Here is a 27,683-nt window from a genome sequence, read left to right on the forward strand (position 1 = left end):
GTAATTTCAAAATAGTATTTTAATGTTTTGTCATAGCTCACAGGCAAAAAAAATAAGTTAATATCTACAAAGGTACTATTCATAATGATTTTTGTACATTTTATAAATTTACATTTTTTTGTACATTTCTTTACAAGGTTTCTTATCATACATTATGTTCTTCCTCACATACATACAATCCAAATAATTTAAGAACCTACAGCCAACAAATTGGCACATTTTAAAGTTTAACAAGATCATAGTCAAACACACTCTTAATATGAATAATCAGACGTTGGCGTTTACAGTTTAACGCTAACCAGCCTGGCCACCAGTCAACATAACTCAACAATAACACTCGTTATACAGAAACATGGCAAAGTACGTTTACCAGGTTAATGCGAGACAAATCCAGCCGCTTCAGAGACGGGTTGCCCAAATGGCACCGTATTCCCTATCTAGTGCACTACTTCTGACCGGGACACACAGGGCTCTGGTCAAACATAGTGCACTATAGAGGGTGCCATTTGGGACAGATATACAAAGTGGCTGGAATGTGAGACAAATCCAAACATGCGCCACACCACAATTTTTATTTAGCTGCCTGTCTTCAGGATTGTGCAAACTCACATTTCTGTATGTTTGTTTTTTAGCTTAAAACATATGCTGTATATTGATTGGTTTTCTGTAATGAGCCACACTGTGGTAGCCCTATAGAAGGCTAACAAAAACATTTACTACGGTATATAGAGAAGCCATTTTCTGGTTCGTATTCACTACGAACAAAATAGGCCGTCACAGGGAGGGACAAACCTGAACGTACCCAATGACCTCTCGTTAACTGTTGCAAAGCTTTTAGCTACGTTTTTGAATTAAATGAACATGACGCTGCATTAGAAAAGGTGGTTGTAACCCAGGCACTGTGGCTCCCTCAGAGGGCTTTGGTCTAGGAGGTATGGTGGTATTTGTTGTGGGGTCTTTGGCAGAGGAAGTTTAGAGGGAAGTAAGGCCCCTCCGCGTCAGAGCCCAGGGAACTGCTCAGGCTCTCCTCCCCCGAACTCATTTCTTCACATGAGTCTTCACTGGAAGAACAAGAGGGGAAAAAATGTTAAAATTCACAATATTCCTTAGTTCATCTTTCATCCTGTTTGCAGTTGTCAATGTAATTTAATCCTTTTTATTATTGGTTTGACTACAAGACACATCCCAAGTCTTTAATGTGGAGATGTAACTGCTATTGTCTGACTACAAGACCCATCCCAAGTCTTTAAATGTGGAGATTTAACTGCTATTGTCTCACTACAAGACCCATCCCAAGTCTTTAATGTGGAGATGCAGCTGCTATTGTTTGACTACAAGACACATCCCAAGTTTTTACTGTGGAGATTTAACTGCTATTGTCTGACTACAAGACCCATCCCAAAGTCTTATGTGGAGGTTTAACTGGTTGTGTAATGTTGTGGTTGAGCAGTTATGGGAACTACTGTTGCTAGGTAGGAGTAGGACGTGACAGAAGTCACTTAACACTCAGACATTAAGTATGTGGGTTAGTTAGTGATACGAGCCGAGGATGGGCCTCCTCTGATAGGCTAGGCTAAATGACGCAACCGGTAGGGCTATGACGTGGCTGATGGTATGAAACCCCCCCCACTACCATACAAGTCATGGGAATAATATCTTCTGTAACAACAGAAACCAGGCAGGAGGAGTGGTCAAACTCTGAACAAAACACTGGAGAGAGAGGGAGGGGTGGGGCTTAATTGTGTGTGTGTGTGGCTGGAAAATCCCCTGAATAACAGAAGTAGGGAAATCTCCAGAGTTCTTCCCCGTTGTCATATAGTAGACTTGTTTGACTGCCTTCTAACAGAATGCACATTTTCTAGAATAGTAGAATGTTTTTGATTCACATCGTTTCTCTTCCTCTACAGAGACATATTCCTGTATACCTTTCACTCTGATCCCAGCAGTTCTCAGGAATGGTTGGCAGTTCAGGGACGCTGTAGGAGCTGGTGTGAAGGTTCTGAGCTGTCCTTCTCGACACGATCCAGACAAGCTTCTTATTGTTGGGTTTGCTACATTCAGGGGAAGAGTAGTCGGACATACACTTGGCCACTAGTCCCTTCCAGTGTAGCAGCTCAACGTCAGTGATCTGTAAAAGACGACCAGGGCATCATAACATTGAACACCAGGTTACATAATAGACTGGGTCAGCAGAAACCTTTGGGATGGATTCCAGACGTTGTAAAAGGATAGCGGCCGGGAACTTGAGGCCGGGGAATGTGAAAGGGCCCTTTAAAAAAAAAATGTCTTTCCATAACCGTGCCAGTTGTCATATGAAACCTTCTGGACTAGGGTTGTGGGCATACAATATTCAGAGATGGTTCCAGGGAGAAATAGGTTTCTTTTGTGTGTAACAAAGGATTACATCATTGCTATGTGATAAAGCTTCAAGGATTTTCTAATAAGTGTATAATGTGTTTACCTTGAGATGTCTCTGAACATGATGTGCTATTTCTAACATATCAACAGACTGCATGGCTTCAATCTCCTGAGTGAAGAGTGACAGGGCCAAGACTGACGGCTGGAAGAGAAGAGACAAAATGCATCAAATTAGACTGCAGCTGCCAAGAGGTCTCCTGTAATATGTAACATCTTATGGACTCTCTGGGGTAAATCGTTACTTTAGCTTTGGAGAACGCGATCCGGCAGAGACAGGCTTTGAGCTGGACCTCTAGTGTGTCGAGGTTCAGGGCCTCCTTCCTGTAAAGGTTAAAATACTTATAAGAACCAATCTGGGTGTGAAAACAAGGTGTTAAGGCTATCTGTTACATAATTGAGTTTGTTCGGGTGGAATGGACACATGCTATTTGATCATGTCCAGTGAGAATAGTTAAAACCATCCGTCCTACTTTCAGTCAGGACTAATAAGTACATGTCTAGTTGTCCAAGTGAATTATGTCACACTATTACCATCTTCCAAATGAGGTTGATTGCTAGGTGAATTGTAATATCTTTTTATAATGGGTTCTTACAGGTCTGAGGTATGGGCGCTTGTGATTCCGTGGTATAGGTGCAAAAACGTTAAGGCTGTGATGGTTTTGAGTTGGAAGTTGAGTTTCTCTGAAATGATCTTCTCCATGCGAGTGAGGTCCGAGACCGTAAACTTGCACTGGCTGATACGAATAAGTTCATTGGTGGAAGACACGTTACACTCCTCTTCGACTGCTTTGGCTGCGATGTGGAGGCAGCTGATGCCGATGCAGGCTAGATGTTTGGGTTGGACCTGAAGAGAGACACACACAATAGCTTGGAATTAGTGGAAATAGGGACAGGCTATTATTACTCACTGAAACTCCCTTTTTATTTGTAGTTTGTCTAAAGCACATTATTGCTTTGTCATCAAAAGAAATGGAGAACACATGTCAACCTAATGTTGCTAATTAGCTTTAGAGTACTTGAAATTACTAAAATGTGCTCTTGATTGGGTCTTCATCTTACCTTCATCATGGCCAGGAATCGATCCAACAGGTTGACTGCCAGAACGAAAGTCTGTGTACTGTACCCAAAGAAACTAGTCAGGCTCCAGAGGTCCTCCACTTTGGTGTCCCGACATTTAGCTGATATACCCCTGCTGTCATTCTGTAATTAATAAGATCAAGATAAAATATTATTTCTTTACAGTAAGATTTTAGGCATTTAGTGTGTATTAGTGTAATGTGTTTATGGACCAATTTGTTTCACCATAATGTTTAGGGATTCATATCGATCACGTGAACAATATTTATATTTAGCTACTGTACTGCAGACTACCTCTCCAGTCGATTCGATTAAGCGGAGTCCTGTTTCCTTCGGAAGATAATAACTCTCCTGTTCAAAATTGGCTATCAGCTCCCTCATAAGTTTCACAGTTTCCATGTCTGGACTCGTTTACAGCAATCTGAATGTCTTTCACTGTAAAACAAGACGGAGTGTAATGTTAGTAAATGTTTGTCCGCCCTACATTTGTTCACCCGGTCAAGGTTTGCCCAACCCTGGCCTCAGCTGGGATTCGGTGTCAGATTTCTTAGGTTAACGCCTACTTAATCACAACACAAAACGAATCTAATTGGAATTTTTCCAGTGTAAAGTCGTAAATATGATCACAAATGTCGTGAGATACTCAGACATTTACATCAAAAACAAGCTTGAAACCATTAGCTATGCTTCAAATCGTCGACGAGCGGGGGAAGGGGGTCGGATTCTTGTTCTTGCCTAGGAAGCAGTGCATTAGCTGGTAATCGTTCGATTTTTTTTCATATAACTTGACGTTAACTCCATCAAATTTGTCTGATTTTTAAAAACGGTTTGCAGCTACTAGGGTGGTGATGTAAAAGCCAACTTGTTTTCGAGCATTAAAAAAAAATCGGTTGAGCGAAGAGCTGTGCGAGTCAACGACAGCGTTACACAGAGACGATAAATAAAGACAAGGACAAAGATACTGTAACGTTAGCTAGCTAACGGTAACTACAAATCAGTCGAAGTAAGATGCCAATTTCATCGACAAGCATGAAAGGAAAGACCAAATGGATTAGTATAGTTTTAAAATCATAAACTTGATGTAAAAAAAAATACGTTAATCCTCCAGGAAGCAATTTATTTTACTGGAATGGATAAAAAAAATTAAGGTTTTACAACACCAGTAATATTTACAATTACCTCATTTATTCAATTTCCTTGCATCTGCAATGTTAAAACTGTATATAATTACCTGTAATGTTAGTTATATCGACATTTTCTACGGTCCCAATCTCTTCTGTTTTGTTGTTCCTCTTTACCGTCGCTAGCCTTTCTTTTTGTTGTTGATTGTTTCCACACCCAGAAACTGACGTCAATGCCATGGCAGCCAATCACGTACGGTATCCATCTTGGCTTGATTTATCGAGAAAGGTCTGCCTCCTCTGTGGTTTACTATTATAAAGTATTGATTTTAAATATTAAATTCAAGAGATGGTAGTCCTACACAAATCAATGCTGTATTATTTAACGTTTGTTAAACGTTTCTTATGGTTCAAAAAACGAGTTTAGTATGCTGTGTTCTAGACCAGCTCGATACTGACAATTCCACGGACCAATCATCTTTCTCCTTTTTTGCCCGTTCAAATAGTCCGCCCAAAATTCTACAGTTCTATTGGATGCCTGGACAAACCCTTTTACTGACGGGTGATTTGAAATAATTACGTCAGATTGTACATAGGGCATAAACAATTTAACTACCAGATTGTTTTTTCTGGTCCAATTGTCAACAGAATATTTGGACATTGGTTCAGTGCTGACTAGGGGAATTTATGAGAATACTGTTATAGTCAAGACAATTGGAAATACTGTACTTTATTTCTGTTCCTGCACAGAACACACAATAACCTTGTTTTATAAATCAAACTCAATCATTCAAAGGACAGAGGTATACATGCATTGGCAGTAAATTATTTTCCACTTTTATGATTATTGTCAAGAAGAAAGCACAAGTACACCATGTATTTTATTTGTATATTAGGGAAAGGGGGACACCTCGTCAGTTGTATATTAGGGAACGGGGGAAACCTCGTCAGTTGTATATTAGGGAACGGGGGAAACCTCGTCAGTTGTATATTAGGGAACGGGGGAAACCTCGTCAGTTGTATATTAGGGAACGGGGGAAACCTCGTCAGTTGTATATTAGGGAACGGGGGAAACCTCGTCAGTTGTATATTAGGGAAAGGGGGAAACCTCGTCAGTTGTATATTAGGGAAGGGGGGAAACCTCGTCAGTTGTATATTAGGGAAAGGGGGACACCTCGTCAGTTGTATATTAGGGAAGGGGGGAAACCTCGTCAGTTGTATATTAGGGAAGGGGGGAAACCTCGTCAGTTGTATATTAGGGAACGGGGGAAACCTCGTCAGTTGTATATTAGGGAACGGGGGAAACCTCGTCAGTTGTATATTAGGGAACGGGGGAAACCTCGTCAGTTGTATATTAGGGAAAGGGGGAAACCTCGTCAGTTGTATATTAGGGAAAGGGGGAAACCTCGTCAGTTGTATATTAGGGAAAGGGGGAAACCTCGTCAGTTGTATATTAGGGAAAGGGGGGAAACCTCGTCAGTTGTATATTAGGGAAAGGGGGAAACCTCGTCAGTTGTATATTAGGGAAAGGGGGAAACCTCGTCAGTTGTATATTAGGGAAAGGGGGGAAACCTCGTCAGTTGTATATTAGGGAAAGGGGGGAAACCTCGTCAGTTGTATATTAGGGAAGGGGGGAAACCTCGTCAGTTGTATATTAGGGAAGGGGGGAAACCTCGTCAGTTGTATATTAGGGAAAGGGGGACACCTCGTCAGTTGTATATTAAGGAAGGGGGGAAACCTCGTCAGTTGTATATTAGGGAAAGGGGGACACCTCGTCAGTTGTATATTAGGGAAGGGGGGAAACCTCGTCAGTTGTATATTAGGGAAGGGGGGAAACCTCGTCAGTTGTATATTATGGAAGGGGGGAAACCTCGTCAGTTGTATATTATGGAAGGGGGGAAACCTCGTCAGTTGTATATTATGGAAAGGGGGAAACCTCGTCAGTTGTATATTAGGGAAGGGGGGAAACCTCGTCAGTTGTATATTAGGGAAGGGGGGAAACCTCGTCAGTTGTATATTAGGGAAGGGGGGAAACCTCGTCAGTTGTATATTAGGGAAGGGGGGACACCTCGTCAGTTGTATATTAGGGAAAGGGGGACACCTCGTCAGTTGTATATTAGGGAAGGGGGGAAACCTCGTCAGTTGTATATTAGGGAAGGGGGGAAACCTCGTCAGTTGTATATTATGGAAGGGGGGAAACCTCGTCAGTTGTATATTATGGAAGGGGGGAAACCTCGTCAGTTGTATATTATGGAAGGGGGGAAACCTCGTCAGTTGTATATTATGGAAGGGGGGAAACCTCGTCAGTTGTATATTATGGAAGGGGGGAAACCTCGTCAGTTGTATATTATGGAAGGGGGGAAACCTCGTCAGTTGTATATTAGGGAAGGGGGGAAACCTCGTCAGTTGTATATTATGGAAGGGGGGAAACCTCGTCAGTTGTATATTATGGAAGGGGGGAAACCTCGTCAGTTGTATATTATGGAAGGGGGGAAACCTCGTCAGTTGTATATTATGGAAGGGGGGAAACCTCGTCAGTTGTATATTATGGAAGGGGGGAAACCTCGTCAGTTGTATATTATGGAAGGGGGGAAACCTCGTCAGTTGTATATTAGGGAAGGGGGGAAACCTCGTCAGTTGTATATTAGGGAAAGGGGGACACCTCGTCAGTTGTATATTAGGGAAGGGGGGACACCTCGTCAGTTGTATATTAGGGAAGGGGGGACACCTCGTCAGTTGTATATTAGGGATGGGGGGACACCTCGTCAGTTGTATATTAGGGAAGGGGGGACACCTCGTCAGTTGTATATTAGGGAAGGGGGGAAACCTCGTCAGTTGTATATTAGGGAAGGGGGGAAACCTCGTCAGTTGTATATTAGGGAAAGGGGGACACCTCGTCAGTTGTATATTAGGGAAAGGGGGACACCTCGTCAGTTGTATATTAGGGAAAGGGGGACACCTCGTCAGTTGTATATTAGGGAAAGGGGGACACCTCGTCAGTTGTATATTAGGGAAAGGGGGACACCTCGTCAGTTGTATATTAGGGAAGGGGGGAAACCTCGTCAGTTGTATATTAGGGAAGGGGGGACACCTCGTCAGTTGTATATTAGGGAAGGGGGGACACCTCGTCAGTTGTATATTAGGGAAGGGGGGACACCTCGTCAGTTGTATATTAGGGAAAGGGGGACACCTCGTCAGTTGTATATTAGGGAAGGGGGGAAACCTCGTCAGTTGTATATTATGGAAAGGGGGAAACCTCGTCAGTTGTATATTAGGGAAGGGGGGAAACCTCGTCAGTTGTATATTAGGGAAGGGGGGAAACCTCGTCAGTTGTATATTAGGGAAGGGGGGAAACCTCGTCAGTTGTATATTAGGGAAGGGGGGAAACCTCGTCAGTTGTATATTAGGGAAAGGGGGAAACCTCGTCAGTTGTATATTAGGGAAAGGGGGGAAACCTCGTCAGTTGTATATTATGGAAAGGGGGAAACCTCGTCAGTTGTATATTAGGGAAGGGGGGAAACCTCGTCAGTTGTATATTAGGGAAGGGGGGAAACCTCGTCAGTTGTATATTAGGGAAGGGGGGAAACCTCGTCAGTTGTATATTAGGGAAGGGGGGAAACCTCGTCAGTTGTATATTAGGGAAAGGGGGAAACCTCGTCAGTTGTATATTAGGGAAAGGGGGGAAACCTCGTCAGTTGTATATTAGGGAAAGGGGGGAAACCTCGTCAGTTGTATATTAGGGAAAGGGGGGAAACCTCGTCAGTTGTATATTAGGGAAAGGGGGGAAACCTCGTCAGTTGTATATTAGGGAAAGGGGGGAAACCTCGTCAGTTGTATATTAGGGAAGGGGGGAAACCTCGTCAGTTGTATATTAGGGAAGGGGGGAAACCTCGTCAGTTGTATATTAGGGAAAGGGGGACACCTCGTCAGTTGTATATTAGGGAAAGGGGGACACCTCGTCAGTTGTATATTAGGGAAGGGGGGAAACCTCGTCAGTTGTATATTAGGGAAAGGGGGGAAACCTCGTCAGTTGTATATTAGGGAAAGGGGGGAAACCTCGTCAGTTGTATATTAGGGAAAGGGGGGAAACCTCGTCAGTTGTATATTAGGGAAAGGGGGGAAACCTCGTCAGTTGTATATTAGGGAAAGGGGGGAAACCTCGTCAGTTGTATATTAGGGAAGGGGGGAAACCTCGTCAGTTGTATATTAGGGAAGGGGGGAAACCTCGTCAGTTGTATATTAGGGAAAGGGGGACACCTCGTCAGTTGTATATTAGGGAAAGGGGGACACCTCGTCAGTTGTATATTAGGGAAGGGGGGAAACCTCGTCAGTTGTATATTAGGGAAAGGGGGGAAACCTCGTCAGTTGTATATTAGGGAAGGGGGGAAACCTCGTCAGTTGTATATTAGGGAAGGGGGGAAACCTCGTCAGTTGTATATTAGGGAAAGGGGGACACCTCGTCAGTTGTATATTAGGGAAAGGGGGACACCTCGTCAGTTGTACAACTGAATGCCTTCAGCTGAAATGTGCCTTACGCATTTAACCCAACCCCTCTGAATCAGAGAGGTGCGGGGGGCTTCCTTAATCGACATCCATGTTTTCGGTGTCCGTGGGAACTGCCTTGCTCGGGGGCAGAAGGACTGATTTTTTTTTTTTTACCTTGTCAGCTCGGGGATTCGATTCAGCAACCTTTCGGTTACTGGCCCAATGCTCTAACCACTAGACTACCTGCCGCCCACAATCTGTGTCTTTGTGTACTACCCACAGAATTATCACAGTGGTTTATTTATACAAATATTTGTCATCAGTCGTTGTGGCTGGCAAAGGGTAAACTAAACATATTACATAACATATTATGGTAGGATTCATTCCCAATAGAAAAATATTCCTACCACACATCGAATACAATGGGGGGAAAACAAACGTGATGTCATAACTGAAATCTATCATGTCTTTTTATAAGTAACCATAATACAACACTAAAGTAGAAAATGTATCCCAAATATTGATACAATATTCATTTTCAACACTAGCTGTATGAGGGTGGACGGGTCAAGATCTGTGTCTTGCTTTGCTCCTAGGATCTGGGCACCATTTTTAAAGGAGGGATTTCTGGGGTAGCGGTTGTTGTAGAGGTGAAGCAATTGAAGTTTAAGATTCCTGGTGTTTGTGACGCCCGCCGTTTGGCACGATGCAGACCCGGCGGTGAAACTTCAGTCACTAACAGGCCTTTTTGAGTCGGTCTTTACCCGACAAATTAATGTTAGTTATCCTGTTAGAGCAGCTTTTGTGCCAAATCCACTGCAGTGTTTCAGGTGCCACATTTTATGGTCATATTGCAGCAGTGTGTAGGAGGGAGATTTGAAGATGTGGGAATTGTGCAGGAGGGCAATGGGACATAGGATTGTGTAGTTTCGGAGGATAAAGTTGTTTGTCAACTGTAGGGGTGCCCATGTTGCTGGTGATCGAAACTGTCCGGTGCGAGAGACGCAGGTTGAGGTGGCTAGAGTCAGAGTAGTGCAGAAGGTGTCGTATGCTGAGGCAGTGAAGAAAGAGGAGGATGGGTAGTAGAGGAGGAGGAATCCATGTGAGTAGTAGATCTGTGTCATCACAGATGGATAGGCCAACGAGTGATATGCTTCAGTAAGGTTGGCTTCTTAGCATTCATAGCAATGGTTATCAATTCTACTGCAGAAATGGAATGTACGTCACAGAAAATAGATGTGGTGGAAGCTGCAGAGAATTATATATATTTTTTAACTAGGCAAGTCAGTTCAGAACAAATTCATATTTTCAATGACGGCCTACCCCTAACGCTGAACCAATTGTGCTCCGCCCTATGGGACTCCCAATCACGGCCGGATGTGATACAGCCTGGAATCAAACCAGGGTCTGTAGTGTTGCCTCTAGCACTGAGATGCAGTGTCTTAGACCGCTGAGACATTCGAGGGGCTTGAGTATACTCGGGAGTATACGAGATTTGACTACAGAAAAGTTACAGGGTGTATTGACTACAGAAGAGTTATAGGGTGTATTGAGTGGTGGTGTCCCGTCCTCCCAGGTCGTTGGCATAGTGGGTTTTTAATGAGTGTAGGGTTATTTGTTAGGGAGTTATATTTTTTTGTATTTGTTTTAGTTTTTCCCCTTTTTCTCATTTTGTATCACAAAATATAATGGATTTATATTATAATCCAGTTGGGAGCGGAAATGCAGCATTGGATGCCACCTGCAAGAAAAAGAAGAAGAGTGGGTGAGAGGCTGGAAGCGAATTGAAATGGAAAAGCGTTGCGTAGCTATTGAAAAAGTAGAACATAACGGCGAAGCGGCTGCTTTACAAGTGGGGTGCACTGTTGAGCGCTACATCACAAGGGGTTCGTGCTGATTGCACGGAGATTGTGGTGACAGCCGGTTAAATGGCGTCCCTTGACAAGGCAATAACCAAGATGTATGTCCGGAGAGGTGCAGTATTATCATAAGGAGACTTATACTTGGAATACGGAGGAGGAATATAGGGGAAAAGAGAGACAGAGGTCTTAGAGGGAGGAAGAGGGTGAGCTTGAATCGGGCAAAAAAGGGAGATGGTTTGTTAAAGAAGAATGGTATAAAATGTAAGCAGAGTGAGTTGAAAATAGGAGGAGAAATGGAAATGAATGAGGGCGAAGTATCGGAGGTGGTAGGTGTGAAGTTCGCAGAGCCCGAGGTTTGCACCGAGGATCAGGATAAAGATGAGTCTGTGACAGTTGAGGTGAAGTTTTTGGAAAAAATGGACCCTTGCCTTTTGGCTGATCCATTTGTGGTTTCAGGGTGGGTGTAAACAGAGTTGGGTGCTGTGGAATCGGTGAGAGTAACCAGAAGTGGTCTTGTGATAATTGTTTGTGGGGCTGGGGATCAGAAATGTTCCTTGCGAGAGAGGCAGGTTGATGTGTCCAGGGTTATAGTAGTACAGAAGTTGTCATATGCTGAGGCAGTGAAGATGGGTCAAGGGAGAGGGATCCTGAGAGGAGTGGTGTGAGTAGTAGATATGTACCAGTACAGATGGATAGGCCAACAAGTGATATATTTGATTTTTGGCATTTATATCAATGGTTATCAACTGTACTGCAGGGATGAAATGTAAATCGCAGAAAATAGTTGTGGTGGCAGCTGAAGAGAGGAATTTGGGTGTGCGAGACTTGACGTAAGAAGCATTACAGGGTGTGTTAAGTGGTGGTGTCACATCCTTTCAGGCTGTTGGCCTGAAGTAGGACTACATTTATTTAAATACTGGAGTAGTATGTATGTATGTATGTATTATTTTGTGTGAGTGTAGTGTTAGATGGTAGGGTATTTGTTATATTTATTTACATTTTCAATCAATTCCAGTCTAGTAGGTGGCGGTAATGCAACATTTTATTGGATGCTAACCGCCGTTAAACCTCATCGAAGAAGAAGAGGAAGGGGGCGATTTCTCTTTCTCAAGAGTCCACAGCCCTTTTCGGATGTGTAGACCTATGTCTATTCCGTTCAAATTTTTTTGATATACATTTAATTTGGAAGACCCCCATTTCTCCACAAAATAAAACACAACATGGAATCGAAGATGGAGTAACTCAAGACCCCATTTACCTCCTTTGTTTTACCTCAATTTAATGGACCGGATGATTTCCAAGTCAAACTGTGATTCCCACAGCTTTGCAGGGGAGGTAAGCTAATCATAGCTAGCTAACTAGCATAAAGTAGTTATATATGTAAAATAGCTAGTTCTTTCTAGCCATAACCTGATGTATTCATCAAAACGATATATTGGATAATAGACGTTGCCTATTAATGACACGTTGCTTTATTAGCTAGCTAACGTTTACAATCGGATAGTGTTTGCTTCTGTTCTCGTTAGGTCGGTAGCTTGCTAACTAGCTAATACGTCAGCTACTGTAACTGTCTTACAAACGTTAGCACAACTAGCTAGTATTATCGAGTTTGTTACGTTAGCATAACTAGCTAGTGTTATCTAGTTTATGTTGCACACCGTAATATTAGCCTAGATGGTCATACGTCTTACTATACGGGTGAAAGATGGCTATATATGTCGGTTTTCTATATAACTAGTTAACTAACGCTTCTGGCTTGCTAAATTCTCGAGACGAGATAATGCCTCATCACTGTTGTCACTAAAGACGAGTGTTTCACTAGTTGGGACAATGAATGACCAAGGTTAAGTTGGTTTTATATTCGGACATTCAACAGACATTCCCCGAAATCCATTTTAAAATGGTAAAAATCAATAACTAATTCATTGATTGTCACAGAAACATAAAAATAGATATGGTTTATTCTATAAATGTCTAGCATACTTTAACAACCTTTGTTTTGAATAAAAATTCAGTTTTGATTTGATGGAAATACATAACATCTTTGAAATGCGATTTTAAAGTTGAATAAATCAATAACTGCTATTTTTAAAGTTGTATAAATCAATAACTAATTCTATGTCACAGAAACATCAAACTAGGTATTACTTATTCTATAAATGTCTAGCAAACTTTTACAACCTATTGTTTTGAGGGGGGAAAATCCAGTTTTGATTTGATAGAGGGCATGTAGTCCATCTAGAAGGCGTGTGGTCAAAGTTCTAATGAGTCTGTTGTACCCTATTAGAAGGGGCCTGGCAGAAAATTCTGCATTTTCAGGCATATTAGATTACAGGGGAAAAACTACAGGATGGAGGGGTCAGGCTTGACTAACAAAGAAGACCGGTGGATGGATCAAGAGGACCAAGACAACCAAGAGGATCAACATGGACATTTCACAGTGGAGATAATAAATATATTAGCATGGGTATTGAAAGATACCAGAGGGTGGATAACCCTTTGCTACAGGTTGTGGGAAGGGGGCAAAGCACAGACCGAGAGAACAATGTAGTATGCAACTGTGAGGGAAAGATCTATGTGTTCCAGAAAGTGTCTTTAAATGTGTCAACAAAGCATTAAAAAATGTGGTATTTTTCTTTTCTTTTTTCTGCCAGTCTTCAATGCGAAGCAAGACTGCACAATGTGTGCTTTGCATCATCCAGAGAAAAATGGTCATCTGACCGACTGGGTTTGTCTTTGTGTAATATAACAGTAGGCTATGAAAACTCATGTAGTTTCATCCCTCAAGACATTTACAAGTATGAAACTAGGTCTTGAAACTTTTTTGTACTCAGGGTTATCCTTGTTCTAATGCTCTATCGTTACTCTATTTGATGAGAGATACTAGATACATACTATGACAGAAATTTGCAGTAATAGGTACACATGTTGTATCTGGCACAAGTGACAATTTAAACTGATTTCAATTTCAAAGACTGACATTATTGTAATGTTTGATATTACTACATTGATGTGGGATACCTTTTTTTTATCAACACGTGTTTTTTTTAGCAAATGTACACCTTTTTATTACTATACGATTTATATTTCCTGAATACTCAATGATGATTAACACCTCAGTTATGTGTGCTTCTGTCAGGGTTGTGGTCAAATGCATGTGGTTTTAAAGTCAATTTAGCGATTTGAACAAAAATCCAATTCAATTTGAAAATGTCTCCTAATTGCAAAAGCATGTATCAGAATTTGGGTATTCCACAACTGTAATTTACATGTAAATAAACCATGAGCCTGTTTTCATGTTTTAAATACTGCAGATATAGATGGTACCATTCAGCTTGTCTGGGGATGACACGGAAGGTCTTCAACAAAGCCAAAATAAATGATTGGAAGGGGCCTCTGCTGTTCAATTAGAGACGTATAAATGACTGTTGTGCCTTGTAACTACTTTAAAATGTGGAACTGCTGCACAAAAAATGCAACCGTTGATTTGGCATACAATTTAAGATCGTAAACATTGTGCAACTTTATATAAACATTGTCTTAATTTCAAGTGCAATTTGTTGTATATTAACATTTCTTTAAAGTTATTGCAAATAAATGCGTTTTCACTTTTTCTGAGACAATCAGTGAAAACATTATTGATTTTACATAGCTTTAAATGGCATTTTATAGATGTTATGTATTTCTATCAAGTCAAAACTGTAATTTTTCCACAAAACAAAGGTTGTAAAAGTATGCTAAACATTTATAGAATGAATCATACCTAGTTTGATGGTTCTGTGACAAACAGTGAATTAGATATTGATTTATACCGCTTTAAATGGCATTTTATATATTTCTAACTAGTCAAAATTGAATTTTTCCTCAAAACAAAGGTTGTAAAATTATGCTAGACATTTATAGAATAAACCATATCTAGTTTTGTTTCTGTGACAACCAATTAGTTTTTTGTTTTTTTTACACTTTTAAATGGGTTTTGGTGAATGTGAATATAAAACTATCTTTATCTCGATCAATGAATGAGCGTATTTGGTGGTGAGCAGCGTCAGTAAATCAGGTGACCAAACGTTCACAAAACGCAGTGCTCTACGCAAAACGTTTTACAAGGAACATGTAAGCGCGCGCCTTTGGTTGAAAAAATGTAGAAGGACACGAACTTGAGCACAATGGAAAAATATGAGGTAACAGTCCGTTTTCTTTGTAAGTAATGGTTCAAGCATGACAATCCTGAATCTGCTCTGTGTATTCTCCATGCCACTCAGAGGCTGCAGTATGATGATCTGTAATCATTGCAACAATTATCAGCTGGGGGTGTGTACTTTTTATTTTATTTTTAGGAGCATTGGCGCTCCCAACTAAAAAACAATTCAGGTCGCACAGCAAAATATTTTGGCAGATATGCGATTTAAAATGGTTTAGCTACAATTACCAATGTGTTGTGTTAAACACTAGCGTGAGCAACAATAGTTGAATCTGTGGTTAGCCTTCAAAATAATAAAAAATCCCCCATTTGAAACTGATGCAAACCAAAAAAATTGTGGAATTGTACCACAATTGGACTAGATGATGCTAAACAAGGTTGAAATGTGATATATAAATTAAACAAATTACAATAATTTGTTAATTTGACACAAAAGTAAAGATCTGTAGATGTACAGACTTCAGGATTGCATTAGGGGCATGCTTATATCACAATGTAGGGCCTTACCAGTGCATCTTGGGCCTTACCTATGCATCTTGGGCCTATTAAATGGGGTATATCAGCCTACTCAGTGACACTCCCAGAACACAACCCTGAAGAGTTCTCACAAATCGTGATGTCGTAGCGCTTATTGCGGGACTCAGAAACCACTGTGAAATTACCAACAATAAGCTCACCAGTCAACCTACTGTATGAGTATTGCAGGGCTGACTGTAATTAGACGATCGTTTGGTCGTTATGCTGTTGGTCAACCAATATTTTTTTTGGGGGGGGGGGGGTCGAGCAGTAGATTTTTGTTTAGTTTTTTTGTGGCACACGAGACAGACACCTGTCTTATTGGCACCCATCTCAGTGATCTAATCCATTACGGAGGCCGTAGGGACGGCACAGTCCAAGAAGAAAGGGATTGTGGTTAAGACGCATAATTCACTTCTCTCTCCAGAATGTGCTCTCTCCTGCCAATCTGTGCACATTCATTGTTTCATAATTTAATTGTTTGCGTTTGCTTTGTTAGTGTCTCAATTCCCCATTTACATATATCGCCAGTAGTTCATTTCTAATCTATAATGTTTGTTTGGTTACGGTAATGGCTGGTAATATATTCAATACATTATTATTCCAGTCTTTTACCGTTCTCATTGTCGGGAGTGGACACGTTGTTTTCAGAGCGCGACAAACCTATGCTACACTAGTGAGAAACACGTTTTTGGTTTATTTCATTCGATTTTATGAGTTTTTGTCAGTTTAGTCATTGTCTTTTGTTTGGAGCGCTCCTGTCAATGTTGAGTAAGGATGCGCACCTGATTATGCATAGAAATAGAACTATAGGCTACTTTGCCTGCATGCAATTGTAGGTATATAAATTTGCCCATTTGTACATCATGTACATATGAAAACAATAACTGGAACCCAGATCGGTAGAAATGGTAAGATAAATTTGCATTCTGCATGAGAAAAGTTGCCGACTCCTCCTGTAGCCTCTTACTGGCAACTTCAGGAGAGTAACGGCAGAATCTGTGAAAGCCAGCAGGAGGAGGGTGACCTGTGGAGCTTCTCAAAGGTAACATTTGCTTCGCCTCAAACAACGAGTAAACAAAGTCTGTTTTTACATTCATTGATAATGATAATAGTTCTTCAATGTATTTAAAATTAACATCTTTACAGGTCTCTCCCTTTTTATAAACCACTCGGCGTGAAAGGGACAAATGTCCTGCTCTGATCCAATGGGAATGTCATTAAAATAGGCCTATCTGATTAAACTCTGACTGGCCCAGAATATTTTATCCAATGTTGCAAATTTGTTAGTGCCTGCTTTTGGCCAGATTCAAGTTAATAGTTGATACAATGTTTCAAGTTCTTTGCAGACAGGCCATGCTTAGCCAATGTGATTTATATGCTATTTATTTTTATCAGAATATTTTCTACCTGCATGCTGCAATATTTTGGTTTGCCTATATAGGCTATTTGTACATAGTTGCAATGGGCTCCCGATTGGCGCAGCGGTCTAAGGCACTGCATCTCAGTGCAAGAGGCGTCACTACAGTCCCGGTTTTGAATCCAGGCTGTATCACAGCCGGCTGTGATTGAGAGTCCAGTAGGGCTGCGCACAATAAGGCCCAGCATCGTCCGGGGTAAGCCGTCACTGTAAATAAGAATTTGTTCTTAACTGACTTGCCAAGTTTAAATAGAAGTTACATTTTTTTTTAAATAATAATAATTGGCAATAGAAGTTACTTGTAAGGTTTATCATTTAGATAGAATTTTGATTAACCACATGATAATAATTTTGAGATACGAAGATGTTATTAGAAATTAAATTAAACTGTTCTACGAAAAATGTACATATGAAAACAATAACTGGAACCCAGATCGGTAGAAATGGTAAGATAAATTTGCATTCTGCATGAGAAAAGTTGCCGACTCCTCCTGTAGCCTCTTACTGGCAACTTCAGGAGAGTAACGGCAGAATCTGTGAAAGCCAGCAGGAGCAGGATGGTCGGGACAGGTTAAGGTTTTTTCCTTTTGGCTATCTTGATCTCTGGATCTCTCTTGAGTCATTTGTGTCTTATTTCATCTAACGGTGCTCTTAAAGAATCAGACAAGCGCGATACATGTATAGTTGATTTTTTATTAAAACACATAGGTATCTATATATGAAAAAATACACGTTTTAAAACAGTTTAAATTGGGGTGATTTTATTGTAAAGGCGAAGCACCGATTCTACCATTGTTGCTCACGCTAATGTTCACTACACGTAATACTATTCATGAACATCTTGTAAAACATATGCTAGCTATGTTGTAAAAAAAACTGCTAGTGTGTGTGATACTTCTTGTTTGTGTTGTTCTAGTCAATGCATATTTGTAAAAGCCCTTTTTCCACTAAACTGGAGGCTAGTCGTGTCAGATTAAAATAGTCAATAATGAACTCCTAGACCCAACTCTGTGACTCCACTGACTGATGATAAAACACGTTCTTCTTCTGTGTGTTTGGCTGCCATTTACAGGTAGCTGTATCCAGTGAGGAGGGAGGCGTATCCAAGGGTGAATATGAAGTTTGCCGAACCCTTGGAAAGCCAGAGGCTGTCTTTTCTTCTGGAAAAAGCCGCCTCTAGGGAAGCCCTGATGTGGAAGGTGTACGTGCCCAAAAAGCCATCTCCCGGCAGTCAGGTGAGTCCCACAACACATAACATACTGTTGTCAATATGAAAGAGAAAGTAGCAGGTCAATAAAATGACTGTATTGGTCAATTGCACCCAAGGTCCAACTGAAATTTGGCTTCCACTTTTAACCCAACCCCTTCGAAAGACACGCGTATATACAGGTATTTTATTTTTGCTGGCTTGCCTCTAACCGCTAGGCTAACTGCTGCCAATGTTAGACCATGGAGGTGGGGAAATTGTTATTTCCTTGGTACAGCTATCTATATCACCTGAGGTCAGAGTTATGGGGAGAATGCATTTGCTTTCATTTGTGAGTGCAAAGGGGCATTGACTAAAGCACCTGCTGTGGCGGAGGTTCATGCTTTCACTTCTCCCCTAGTTATTAGTCCAACGAACCAGACACAGTCTGTTTCTAAAACCTCCTCAGTTAAGATAAGCTGTTACTGCCAATGCCACCAGAGCCTGATATTGAGCCTTTTCCAACATAGAGGACTCTGACCTTCCTCATCTGGCCTCTACAGTAGCGGGCACAGCCTGTCCCAAAAAACGGAGTACGGTAACGGGCACAGCCTGTCCCAAAAAACGGAGTGTGGTAACGGGCACAGCCTGTCCCAAAAAACAGAGTGCGGTAACGGGCACAGCCTGTCCCCAAAAAACGGAGTGCAGTTAAGCCAATTCAAGCATGTCAAGACAATAACAGGGGGTCCTGGTAGATTGGTTGTTTTGCTCGCGGACTACTAATTAATAGGTCTCACAATGAGCCTCAGGATCTCGTCACAGTATCTGTGCATATCTGTGCATCTATAAAATGCAATTTTATACCCATGGTAGAAATGAACATTCAATTCTCTGGCAACAGTTCTGGTAGACATTCCTGCAGTCAGCATGCCAATTGCACGCTCCCTCAACTTGAGATCTGTGGCAGTGTGTTTATGACAAAATTGCACATTTTAGTGGCCTTTTATTGTCCCCGGCACAAGGTGCACCTGTGTAATGATCATGCTGTTAATCAGCTTCTTGATATCTTGGCAAAGGAGAAATGCTCGCTAACAGGTATGTAAACAAATTTGTGCCCAAAATTTGAGAGAAAAAAGCTTTTTGTGCATATGGAAAAGTATTTTATTTCAGCTCATGAAACTTGGGACCAACACTTTACATGTTGCGTTCATATTTTTTTTCAGTGTAGATGTAAAATTGTGCGACTAAGACCTATGATTTTGGCAATGAGGGCCTTTATCTACTTCCCCAGAGTCAGATTAATTTGTGGATACCATTTTTATATCCCTGCGAGCAGTTTGAAGGAAGTTGCTAACTAGCGCTACCGCAATTGCTAACTAGCGCTACCGCAATTGCTAACTAGCGCTACCGCAATTGCTAACTAGCGCTACCGCAATTGCTAACTAGCGCTACCGCAATTGCTAACTAGCGCTACCGCATTTGCTAACTAGCGCTACCGCATTTGCTAACTAGCGCTACCGCATTTGCTAACTAGCGCTACCGCAATGACTGGAAGACTATGGGTATCTTCTAGCATGCTAGCAGATACCTATAGGCGTGCAATCAGGGCATAGAGACATACAAATGGTATCCACAAATTAATCTGACTCTGGGGGAGTAAATAAAGGGCCAAAATCCAGAAGTATCCCTTTAAGGGATTTATGCAAGGCACAGACGTTCACTTCTCCTAGCAGCATACCGAAGCTAGAATACAGGCTCCTTAATTAAGCACGTCGGTTCAGAAGGTCAGTTGTGTCATGGTCTTAACATTCTCATTTACTTTGTTGTCAAGGGACCAACATACTTTTAACAGAGATGTTAGCAGCATTTGTTTCTTTCATTGACGTTCATGTGCTTTCTCTAATTTATATATTGTTCCTGTAGTTTAATCAAGCCTATGATTTTGACTTTGGTTGAGACTTTTGTAAGTTATTTAAGTGAGTGGTTTTAATACATTGTGCATTGATACTATAGCCTAAATTAATTTTCTCCGAATGTGAAGCACTGTTTACTGACGCTCATGCTATGTCTCCTCAGCAACTAACCTGCGATGTGTCCTGTGATTTTTTTTTTTTTTTAACTGACTCCTCTGCTTCTGTTGTTCCCTAGGATACAGACATCTCCCCTGCCCAGCGTGATGAGACTGTGTGCTGGCTCATTGACCTCCACAGTGACACCAAGCTCTATCCAGAGACCCTCTCCCTAGCCATCAGTATTTTGGACAGGTTTTTAGGCACTATAAAGGTAAGGTGCCAACGGGTTTTTAATGTTATCTAGATGAAGTACTGAAACATTTTTCATAAGTAACAATGGACAATAAAAATGGTATTAGCCATTAGGGCTGGGAATCACCAGGGACCTCAGGATACGATAGTATGAATGTCACGATTCTATTTGTATTGCGATTTGACACTTTTGTGATTCAATGTGTCAAACATATTGCTCACCATATGTTGTAAATAATAATTTGTTCTTAACTAACTTGCCTAGTTAAATAAAGGTCAAATAACATTTAAAATAAAATATTTCTGCTACAGAGAGACAAGAGCCATGAGTTTTTTGATCCGTCATGGAAATAAAAGTGCTGAAAACATTTTTGAGTTTTTGTGCAGGCACAGCCAACTAGCGCAAAAATAATATTACGATATTGTCAAAACGATACTATATATCATTTAAAATAATATCCCGATATGTAACTATTGATTACGAATCCCCCCCCTTCACTAAAATGTTTTGCTCATATTCCACTTTACCTTCTATACATTACTAGCTCAAACACTTAATTTACAAAAATGACTAGTTAATTAGTGGGTGATGGTGATTTCAGAACCAACGTGGGGGGACAAAAACACAGGCTACGTTGTCCCCCCCCCCCCCCAATCTGGTGGTAGTGGGGTGGTAGATGTCTAGTCTCCCTTATGGCTCTAATCTGATAGAGGTGGTAGATGTCTAGTCTCCTTTATGGCTCTAATCTGATAGTGGTAGGGGGATGGTAGATGTCTAGTATAAAGTATTGGCTCTAGTCTGTTGTCTGAACAGGGAACATTTGGAACCCAGGGTTCTGAGTTTAGACAATGAGTACTAGTGACATCACGTAGTCCTCCTGACCCAGTCTCTCTCTCTCCTCAGGCCCGTCCAAAGTACCTCCGCTGCATCGCCATCGCCTGTTACTTCCTGGCTGCCAAAACCAGCGAGGAGGACGAGGTGATTACATACGACACCACCAGTCCTTCCTTAGTGAAAATATAACCATTACCTACGACACCACCAGTCCTTCCTTAGTGAATACATAACCATTACATACGACACCATCAGTCTCCTTAGTGAATACATAACCATTACCAACAACACCATCAGTCTCCTTAGTGAATACATAACAATTACCTACGACACCACCAGTCCTTCCTTAGTGAATACATAACCATTACATACTACACCATCAGTCTCCTTAGTGAATACATAACCATTACATACGACACCATCAGTCTCCTTAGTGAATACATAACCATTACATATGACACCATCAGTCTCCTTAGTGAATACATAACCATTACATACAACACCATCAGTCTCCTTAGTGAATACATAACCATTACATATGACACCATCATTCTCCTTAGTGAATACATAACCATTACATACAACACCATCAGTCTCCTTAGTGAATACATAACCATTACATACGACACCATCAGTCTCCTTAGTGAATACATAACCATTACATATGACACCATCAGTCTCCTTAGTGAATACATAACCATTACATACAACACCATCAGTCTCCTTAGTGAATACATAACCATTACATACGACACCATCAGTCTCCTTAGTGAATACATAACCATTACATATGACACCATCAGTCTCCTTAGTGAATACATAACCATTACATACAACACCGGCAGAGTGGAAATGGTTGGTGGGCAGAGTGGAAATGGTTGGTGGGCAGAGTGGAAAGGGTTGGTGGGCAGAGTGGAAAGGGTTGGTGGGCAGAGTGGAAAGGGTTGGTGGGCAGAGTGGAAAGGGTTGGTGGGCAGAGTGGAAAGGGTTGGTGGGCAGAGTGGAAAGGGTTGGTGGGCAGAGTGGAAAGGGTTGGTGGGCAGAGAGGAAAGGGTTGGTGGGCAGAGAGGAAAGGGTTGGTGGGCAGAGTGGAAAGGGTTGGTGGGCAGAGTGGAAAGGGTTGGTGGGCAGAGTGGAAAGGGTTGGTGGGCAGAGTGGAAAGGGTTGGTGGGCAGAGTGGAAAGGGTTGGTGGGCAGAGTGGAAAGGGTTGGTGGGCAGAGTGGAAAGGGTTGGTGGGCAGAGTGGAAAGGGTTGGTGGGCAGAGTGGAAAGGGTTGGTGGGCAGAGTGGAAAGGGTTGGTGGGCTGCCTTTCTGCTTGTTTGCTGTTGTTTTGAACCCAACTAACCCAAAGTTGTGTGTGTGTGTGTGTGTGTGTGTGCAGCGTGTGCCGTTGCTGTGTGACTTGGCCAGCAGCAGCAGATGTGGCTGCTCCCCATCAGAGATACTAAGAATGGAGAGGATCATTCTGGATAAACTTAACTGGGACCTGCACGCTGCCACACCGCTGGAATTTCTACACATTGTGAGTATTGGGTTCCGTCACCACATTCATAGTCCTGTCCTAGTGTCCTAGACAGAACCACCACTAGAGGATTGAAGTAGTGTCCTAGACAGAACCACCACTAGAGGCTTGAAGTAGTGTCCTAGACAGAACCACCACTAGAGGATTGAAGTAGTGTCCTAGACAGAACCACCCTAGAGGCTTGAAGTAGTGTCCTAGACAGAACCACCACTAGAGGCTTGAAGTAGTGTCCTAGACAGAACCACCGCTAGAGGCTTGAAGTAGTGTCCTAGACAGAACCACCCTAGAGGCTTGAAGTAGTGTCCTAGACAGAACCGCCGCTAGAGGCTTGAAGTAGTGTCCTAGACAGAACCACCCTAGAGGCTTGAAGTAGTGTCCTAGACAGAACCGCCCCTAGAGGCTTGAAGTAGTGTCCTAGACAGAACCACCCTAGAGGCTTGAAGTAGTGTCCTAGACAGAACCACCCTAGAGGCTTGAAGTAGTGTCCTAGACAGAACCACCCCTAGCGGCTTGAAGTAGTGTCCTAGACAGAACCACCCTAGAGGATTGAAGTAGTGTCCTAGACAGAACCACCACTAGAGGCTTGAAGTAGTGTCCTCGACAGAACCACCACTAGAGGCTTGAAGTAGTGTCCTAGACAGAACCACCCTAGAAGCTTGAAGTAGTGTCCTAGACAGAACCACCCTAGAAGCTTGAAGTAGTGTCCTAGACAGAACCACCCTAGAAGCTTGAAGTAGTGTCCTAGACAGAACCACCCTAGAGGCTTGAAGTAGTGTCCTCGACAGAACCACCGCTAGAGGCTTGAAGTAGTGTCCTCGACAGAACCACCGCTAGAGGCTTGAAGTAGTGTCCTCGACAGAACCACCGCTAGAGGCTTGAAGTAGTGTCCTAGACAGAACCACCGCTAGAGGCTTGAAGTAGTGTCCTCGACAGAACCACCGCTAGAGGCTTGAAGTAGTGTCCTAGACAGAACCACCACTAGAGGCTTGAAGTAGTGTCCTAGACAGAACCACCGCTAGAGGCTTGAAGTAGTGTCCTAGACAGAACCACCACTAGAGGCTTGAAGTAGTGTCCTAGACAGAACCACCGCTAGAGGCTTGAAGTAGTGTCCTAGACAGAACCACCGCTAGAGGCTTGAAGTAGTGTCCTAGACAGAACCACCACTAGAGGCTTGAAGTAGTGTCCTAGACAGAACCACCACTAGAGGCTTGAAGTAGTGTCCTAGACAGAACCACCCTAGAGGCTTGAAGTAGTGTCCTCGACAGAACCACCGCTAGAGTCTTGAAGTAGTGTCCTCGACAGAACCACCGCTAGAGGCTTGAAGTAGTGTCCTAGACAGAACCACCGCTAGAGGCTTGAAGTAGTGTCCTAGACAGAACCACCGCTAGAGGCTTGAAGTAGTGTCCTAGACAGAACCGCCCCTAGAGGCTTGAAGTAGTGTCCTAGACAGAACCACCCTAGAAGCTTGAAGTAGTGTCCTAGACAGAACCACCCTAGAAGCTTGAAGTAGTGTCCTAGACAGAACCACCCTAGAGGCTTGAAGTAGTGTCCTAGACAGAACCACCGCTAGAGGCTTGAAGTAGTGTCCTAGACAGAACCACCGCTAGAGGCTTGAAGTAGTGTCCTAGACAGAACCACCCTAGAGGCTTGAAGTAGTGTCCTAGACAGAACCGCCCCTAGAGGCTTGAAGTAGTGTCCTAGACAGAACCACCCTAGAAGCTTGAAGTAGTGTCCTAGACAGAACCACCCTAGAAGCTTGAAGTAGTGTCCTAGACAGAACCACCCTAGAGGCTTGAAGTAGTGTCCTCGACAGAACCACCGCTAGAGGCTTGAAGTAGTGTCCTCGACAGAACCACCGCTAGAGGCTTGAAGTAGTGTCCTCGACAGAACCACCGCTAGAGGCTTGAAGTAGTGTCCTAGACAGAACCACCCTAGAGGCTTGAAGTAGTGTCCTCGACAGAACCACCGCTAGAGGCTTGAAGTAGTGTCCTAGACAGAACCACCCTAGAAGCTTGAAGTAGTGTCCTAGACAGAACCACCACTAGAGGCTTGAAGTAGTGTCCTCGACAGAACCACCGCTAGAGGCTTGAAGTAGTGTCCTAGACAGAACCACCGCTAGAGGCTTGAAGTAGTGTCCTCGACAGAACCACCGCTAGAGGCTTGAAGTAGTGTCCTAGACAGAACCACCCTAGAGGCTTGAAGTAGTGTCCTAGACAGAACCGCCACTAGAGGCTTGAAGTAGTGTCCTAGACAGAACCACCGCTAGAGGCTTGAAGTAGTGGTGAGATATTCTGTATAGCTTAAGGTAATGTGTCACGTAATGAAGTATGCAAATGTAAAAACTATTCCCTATTGCTAGGCTATTCAAATGCACTATAATTTTAGGTTAACTGTAAACCGCCCTGCACAATCAATGAACCAACTGCATCGCCTAAGGCTGTAAGTTCTCTCCCAGACTCATGGATAGACATTTAGGAGCGTAAACAGTCCAACAGCCCCTGCATAATAATACAGTCTCCACTGAAAGGCAATTACTCAAATTTTTTAATTTTGGAGTATAGGCTAGACCAATTATGTACCAAAGACATCTTAAATCATTTTTGTGTTATGTTTTTCTGCCGTGTGTAATATGCGGTAGGCTATGTATTGTATAACAGCACAATCATAGTTTTAATTCGGGTATTTGTTTTCTGGCTTGCGCTTATGAATATGCATAAGCTTTTGAATATGCATAAGCTTATGAATATGCATAAGCTCTGAAATGTGTATGAGTGTTGTTGGACTTCTTTGTTCAAATTGTTCATCAAAGTGACGTGAGTTTTAAAAGTAAGATGGGCCTAGTGTTTATTTTCGATAAAAATTTGTATTGATGTCAGAGGGAGAATAGAGCCCTGAGTACCAGGCCATTAGGACCTGATGGATGGACAATAGAGCCCTGAGTACCAGGCAGTTAGGACCTGATGGAGGGACAATAGAGCCCTGAGTACCAGGCCATTAGGACCTGATGGAGGGACAATAGAGCCCTGAGTACCAGGCCATTAGGACCTGATGGAGGGACAATGGAGCCCTGAGTACCAGGCCATTAGGACGTGATGGAGGGACAATAGAGCCCTGAGTACCAGGCCATGAGGACCTGATGGAGGGACAATAGAGCCCTGAGTACCAGTCCATTAGGACCTGATGGAGGGACAATAGAGCCCTGAGTACCAGGCCATTAGGACCTGATGGAGGGACAATAGAGCACTGAGTACCAGGCCATGAGGACCTGATGGAGGGACAATAGAGCCCTGAGTACCAGTCCATTAGGACCTGATGGAGGGACAATAGAGCCCTGAGTACCAGGCCATTAGGACCTGATGGAGGGACAATGGAGCCCTGAGTACCAGGCCATTAGGACGTGATGGAGGGACAATAGAGCACTGAGTACCAGGCCATGAGGACCTGATGGAGGGACAATAGAGCCCTGAGTACCAGTCCATTAGGACCTGATGGAGGGACAATAGAGCCCTGAGTACCAGGCCATTAGGACCTGATGGAGGGACAATAGAGCCCTGAGTACCAGGCAGTTAGGACCTGATGGAGGGACAATAGAGCCCTGAGTACCAGTCCATTAGGACCTGATGGAGGGACAATAGAGCCCTGAGTACCAGGCCATTAGGACCTGATGGAGGGACAATAGAGCCCTGAGTACCAGGCACTTAGGAGCTGATGGAGGGACAATAGAGCCCTGAGTACCAGGCCATTAGGACCTGATGGAGGGACAATAGAGCCCTGAGTACCAGGCCATTAGGACCTGATGGAGGGACAATAGAGCCCTGAGTACCAGTCCATTAGGACCTGATGGAGGGACAATAGAGCCCTGAGTACCAGGCCATTAGGACCTGATGGAGGGACAATAGAGCCCTGAGTACCAGGCCATTAGGACCTGATGGAGGGACATTAGAGCCCTGAGTACCAGTCCATTAGGACCTGATGGAGGGACAATAGAGCCCTGAGTACCAGGCCATTAGGACCTGATGGAGGAACAATAGAGCCCTGAGTACCAGTCCATTAGGACCTGATGGAGGGACAATAGAGCCCTGAGTACCAGGCCATGAGGACCTGATGGAGGGACAATAGAGCCCTGAGTACCAGGCCGTTAGGACCTGATGGAGGGACAATAGAGCCCTGAGTACCAGGCCATTAGGACCTGATGGAGGGACAATAGAGCCCTGAGTACCAGGCAGTTAGGACCTGGTGGTTGTTTGACAAGCTGGGTACTACTAACACATGTCCAGAGTGATTAAAAGGAGGTTACCATGACTCAACGGTCACGTGGAATTTGTCTGCGGTCATGACTCATGACTGCCGGTGTGGCGGTAAAACAGCCGCCGCCACAGCCCTATGTACAACAGTTTAGTGAAAAAACTTTGACCGCTAACTAACTGGCTGTTGTTTCCCTTCAGTTCCATGCCATGGTGCTGTCCTGCAAGCCACGGTTCATGGTGGGTCTGGTGGGGTGTAATCCGTCGCAGCACCTGTCGGTGTTGACCCAGCAGCTGCACTACTGCCTGGCCGACAGCGCCCTGCTACAGCCCCTCTCCCGGGGAGTCATGCTGGCGCTGGCCCTCTTCACCCTGGAGCTGGAGAATATCTGCCCTGACTGGCTGGCTCTCACGATCAACCTGCTCAGAAAAACACAGGTATTAAACTCTCACTATCCTCCTGCTCAGGAAAACACAGGTATTAAACTCTCATTATCCTCCTGCTCAGGAAAACACAGGTACTAAACTCTC

The 27,683-nt window shown here is 43.0% G+C and overlaps 2 protein-coding genes across 4 annotated transcripts in view; one reads left to right on the forward strand and one right to left on the reverse strand.

The window, feature by feature from the left end:
* LOC120026511 (cyclin-G2-like) lies at positions 1-4,826 on the reverse strand. The gene is made up of 8 exons (XM_038971406.1): positions 4,727-4,826; positions 3,790-3,930; positions 3,478-3,618; positions 3,012-3,262; positions 2,661-2,739; positions 2,462-2,560; positions 1,926-2,128; positions 1-1,061 (listed from the first exon to the last, which is right to left on the reverse strand). The coding sequence occupies exons 2-8, from the start codon at positions 3,892-3,894 to the stop codon at positions 926-928; spliced, it is 1,014 nt and encodes a 337-aa protein (XP_038827334.1). The 5' UTR covers positions 3,895-3,930; positions 4,727-4,826; the 3' UTR covers positions 1-925.
* Positions 1,908-27,683, forward strand: part of LOC120026510 (cyclin-I-like) — a 32,906-nt gene continuing 7,130 nt past the window's right edge. For 2 of the 3 annotated variants that reach the window (XM_038971405.1, XM_038971402.1), the window contains exons 1-6: positions 12,049-12,298; positions 18,173-18,335; positions 20,435-20,569; positions 21,455-21,529; positions 22,768-22,908; positions 27,354-27,590. In XM_038971405.1, coding sequence (XP_038827333.1) covers positions 18,216-18,335; positions 20,435-20,569; positions 21,455-21,529; positions 22,768-22,908; positions 27,354-27,590 — 708 coding nt within the window. In that variant the 5' untranslated portion in view covers positions 12,049-12,298; positions 18,173-18,215. Of the gene's footprint in view, positions 4,253-12,048; positions 12,299-18,172; positions 18,336-20,434; positions 20,570-21,454; positions 21,530-22,767; positions 22,909-27,353; positions 27,591-27,683 lie in introns of those variants that run through there. The other variant, XM_038971403.1, reaches the window with a different exon arrangement.

The sequence above is a fragment of the Salvelinus namaycush genome, chromosome 31 (assembly GCF_016432855.1).
Source record: "Salvelinus namaycush isolate Seneca chromosome 31, SaNama_1.0, whole genome shotgun sequence".
NCBI lineage: Eukaryota > Metazoa > Chordata > Actinopteri > Salmoniformes > Salmonidae > Salvelinus > Salvelinus namaycush.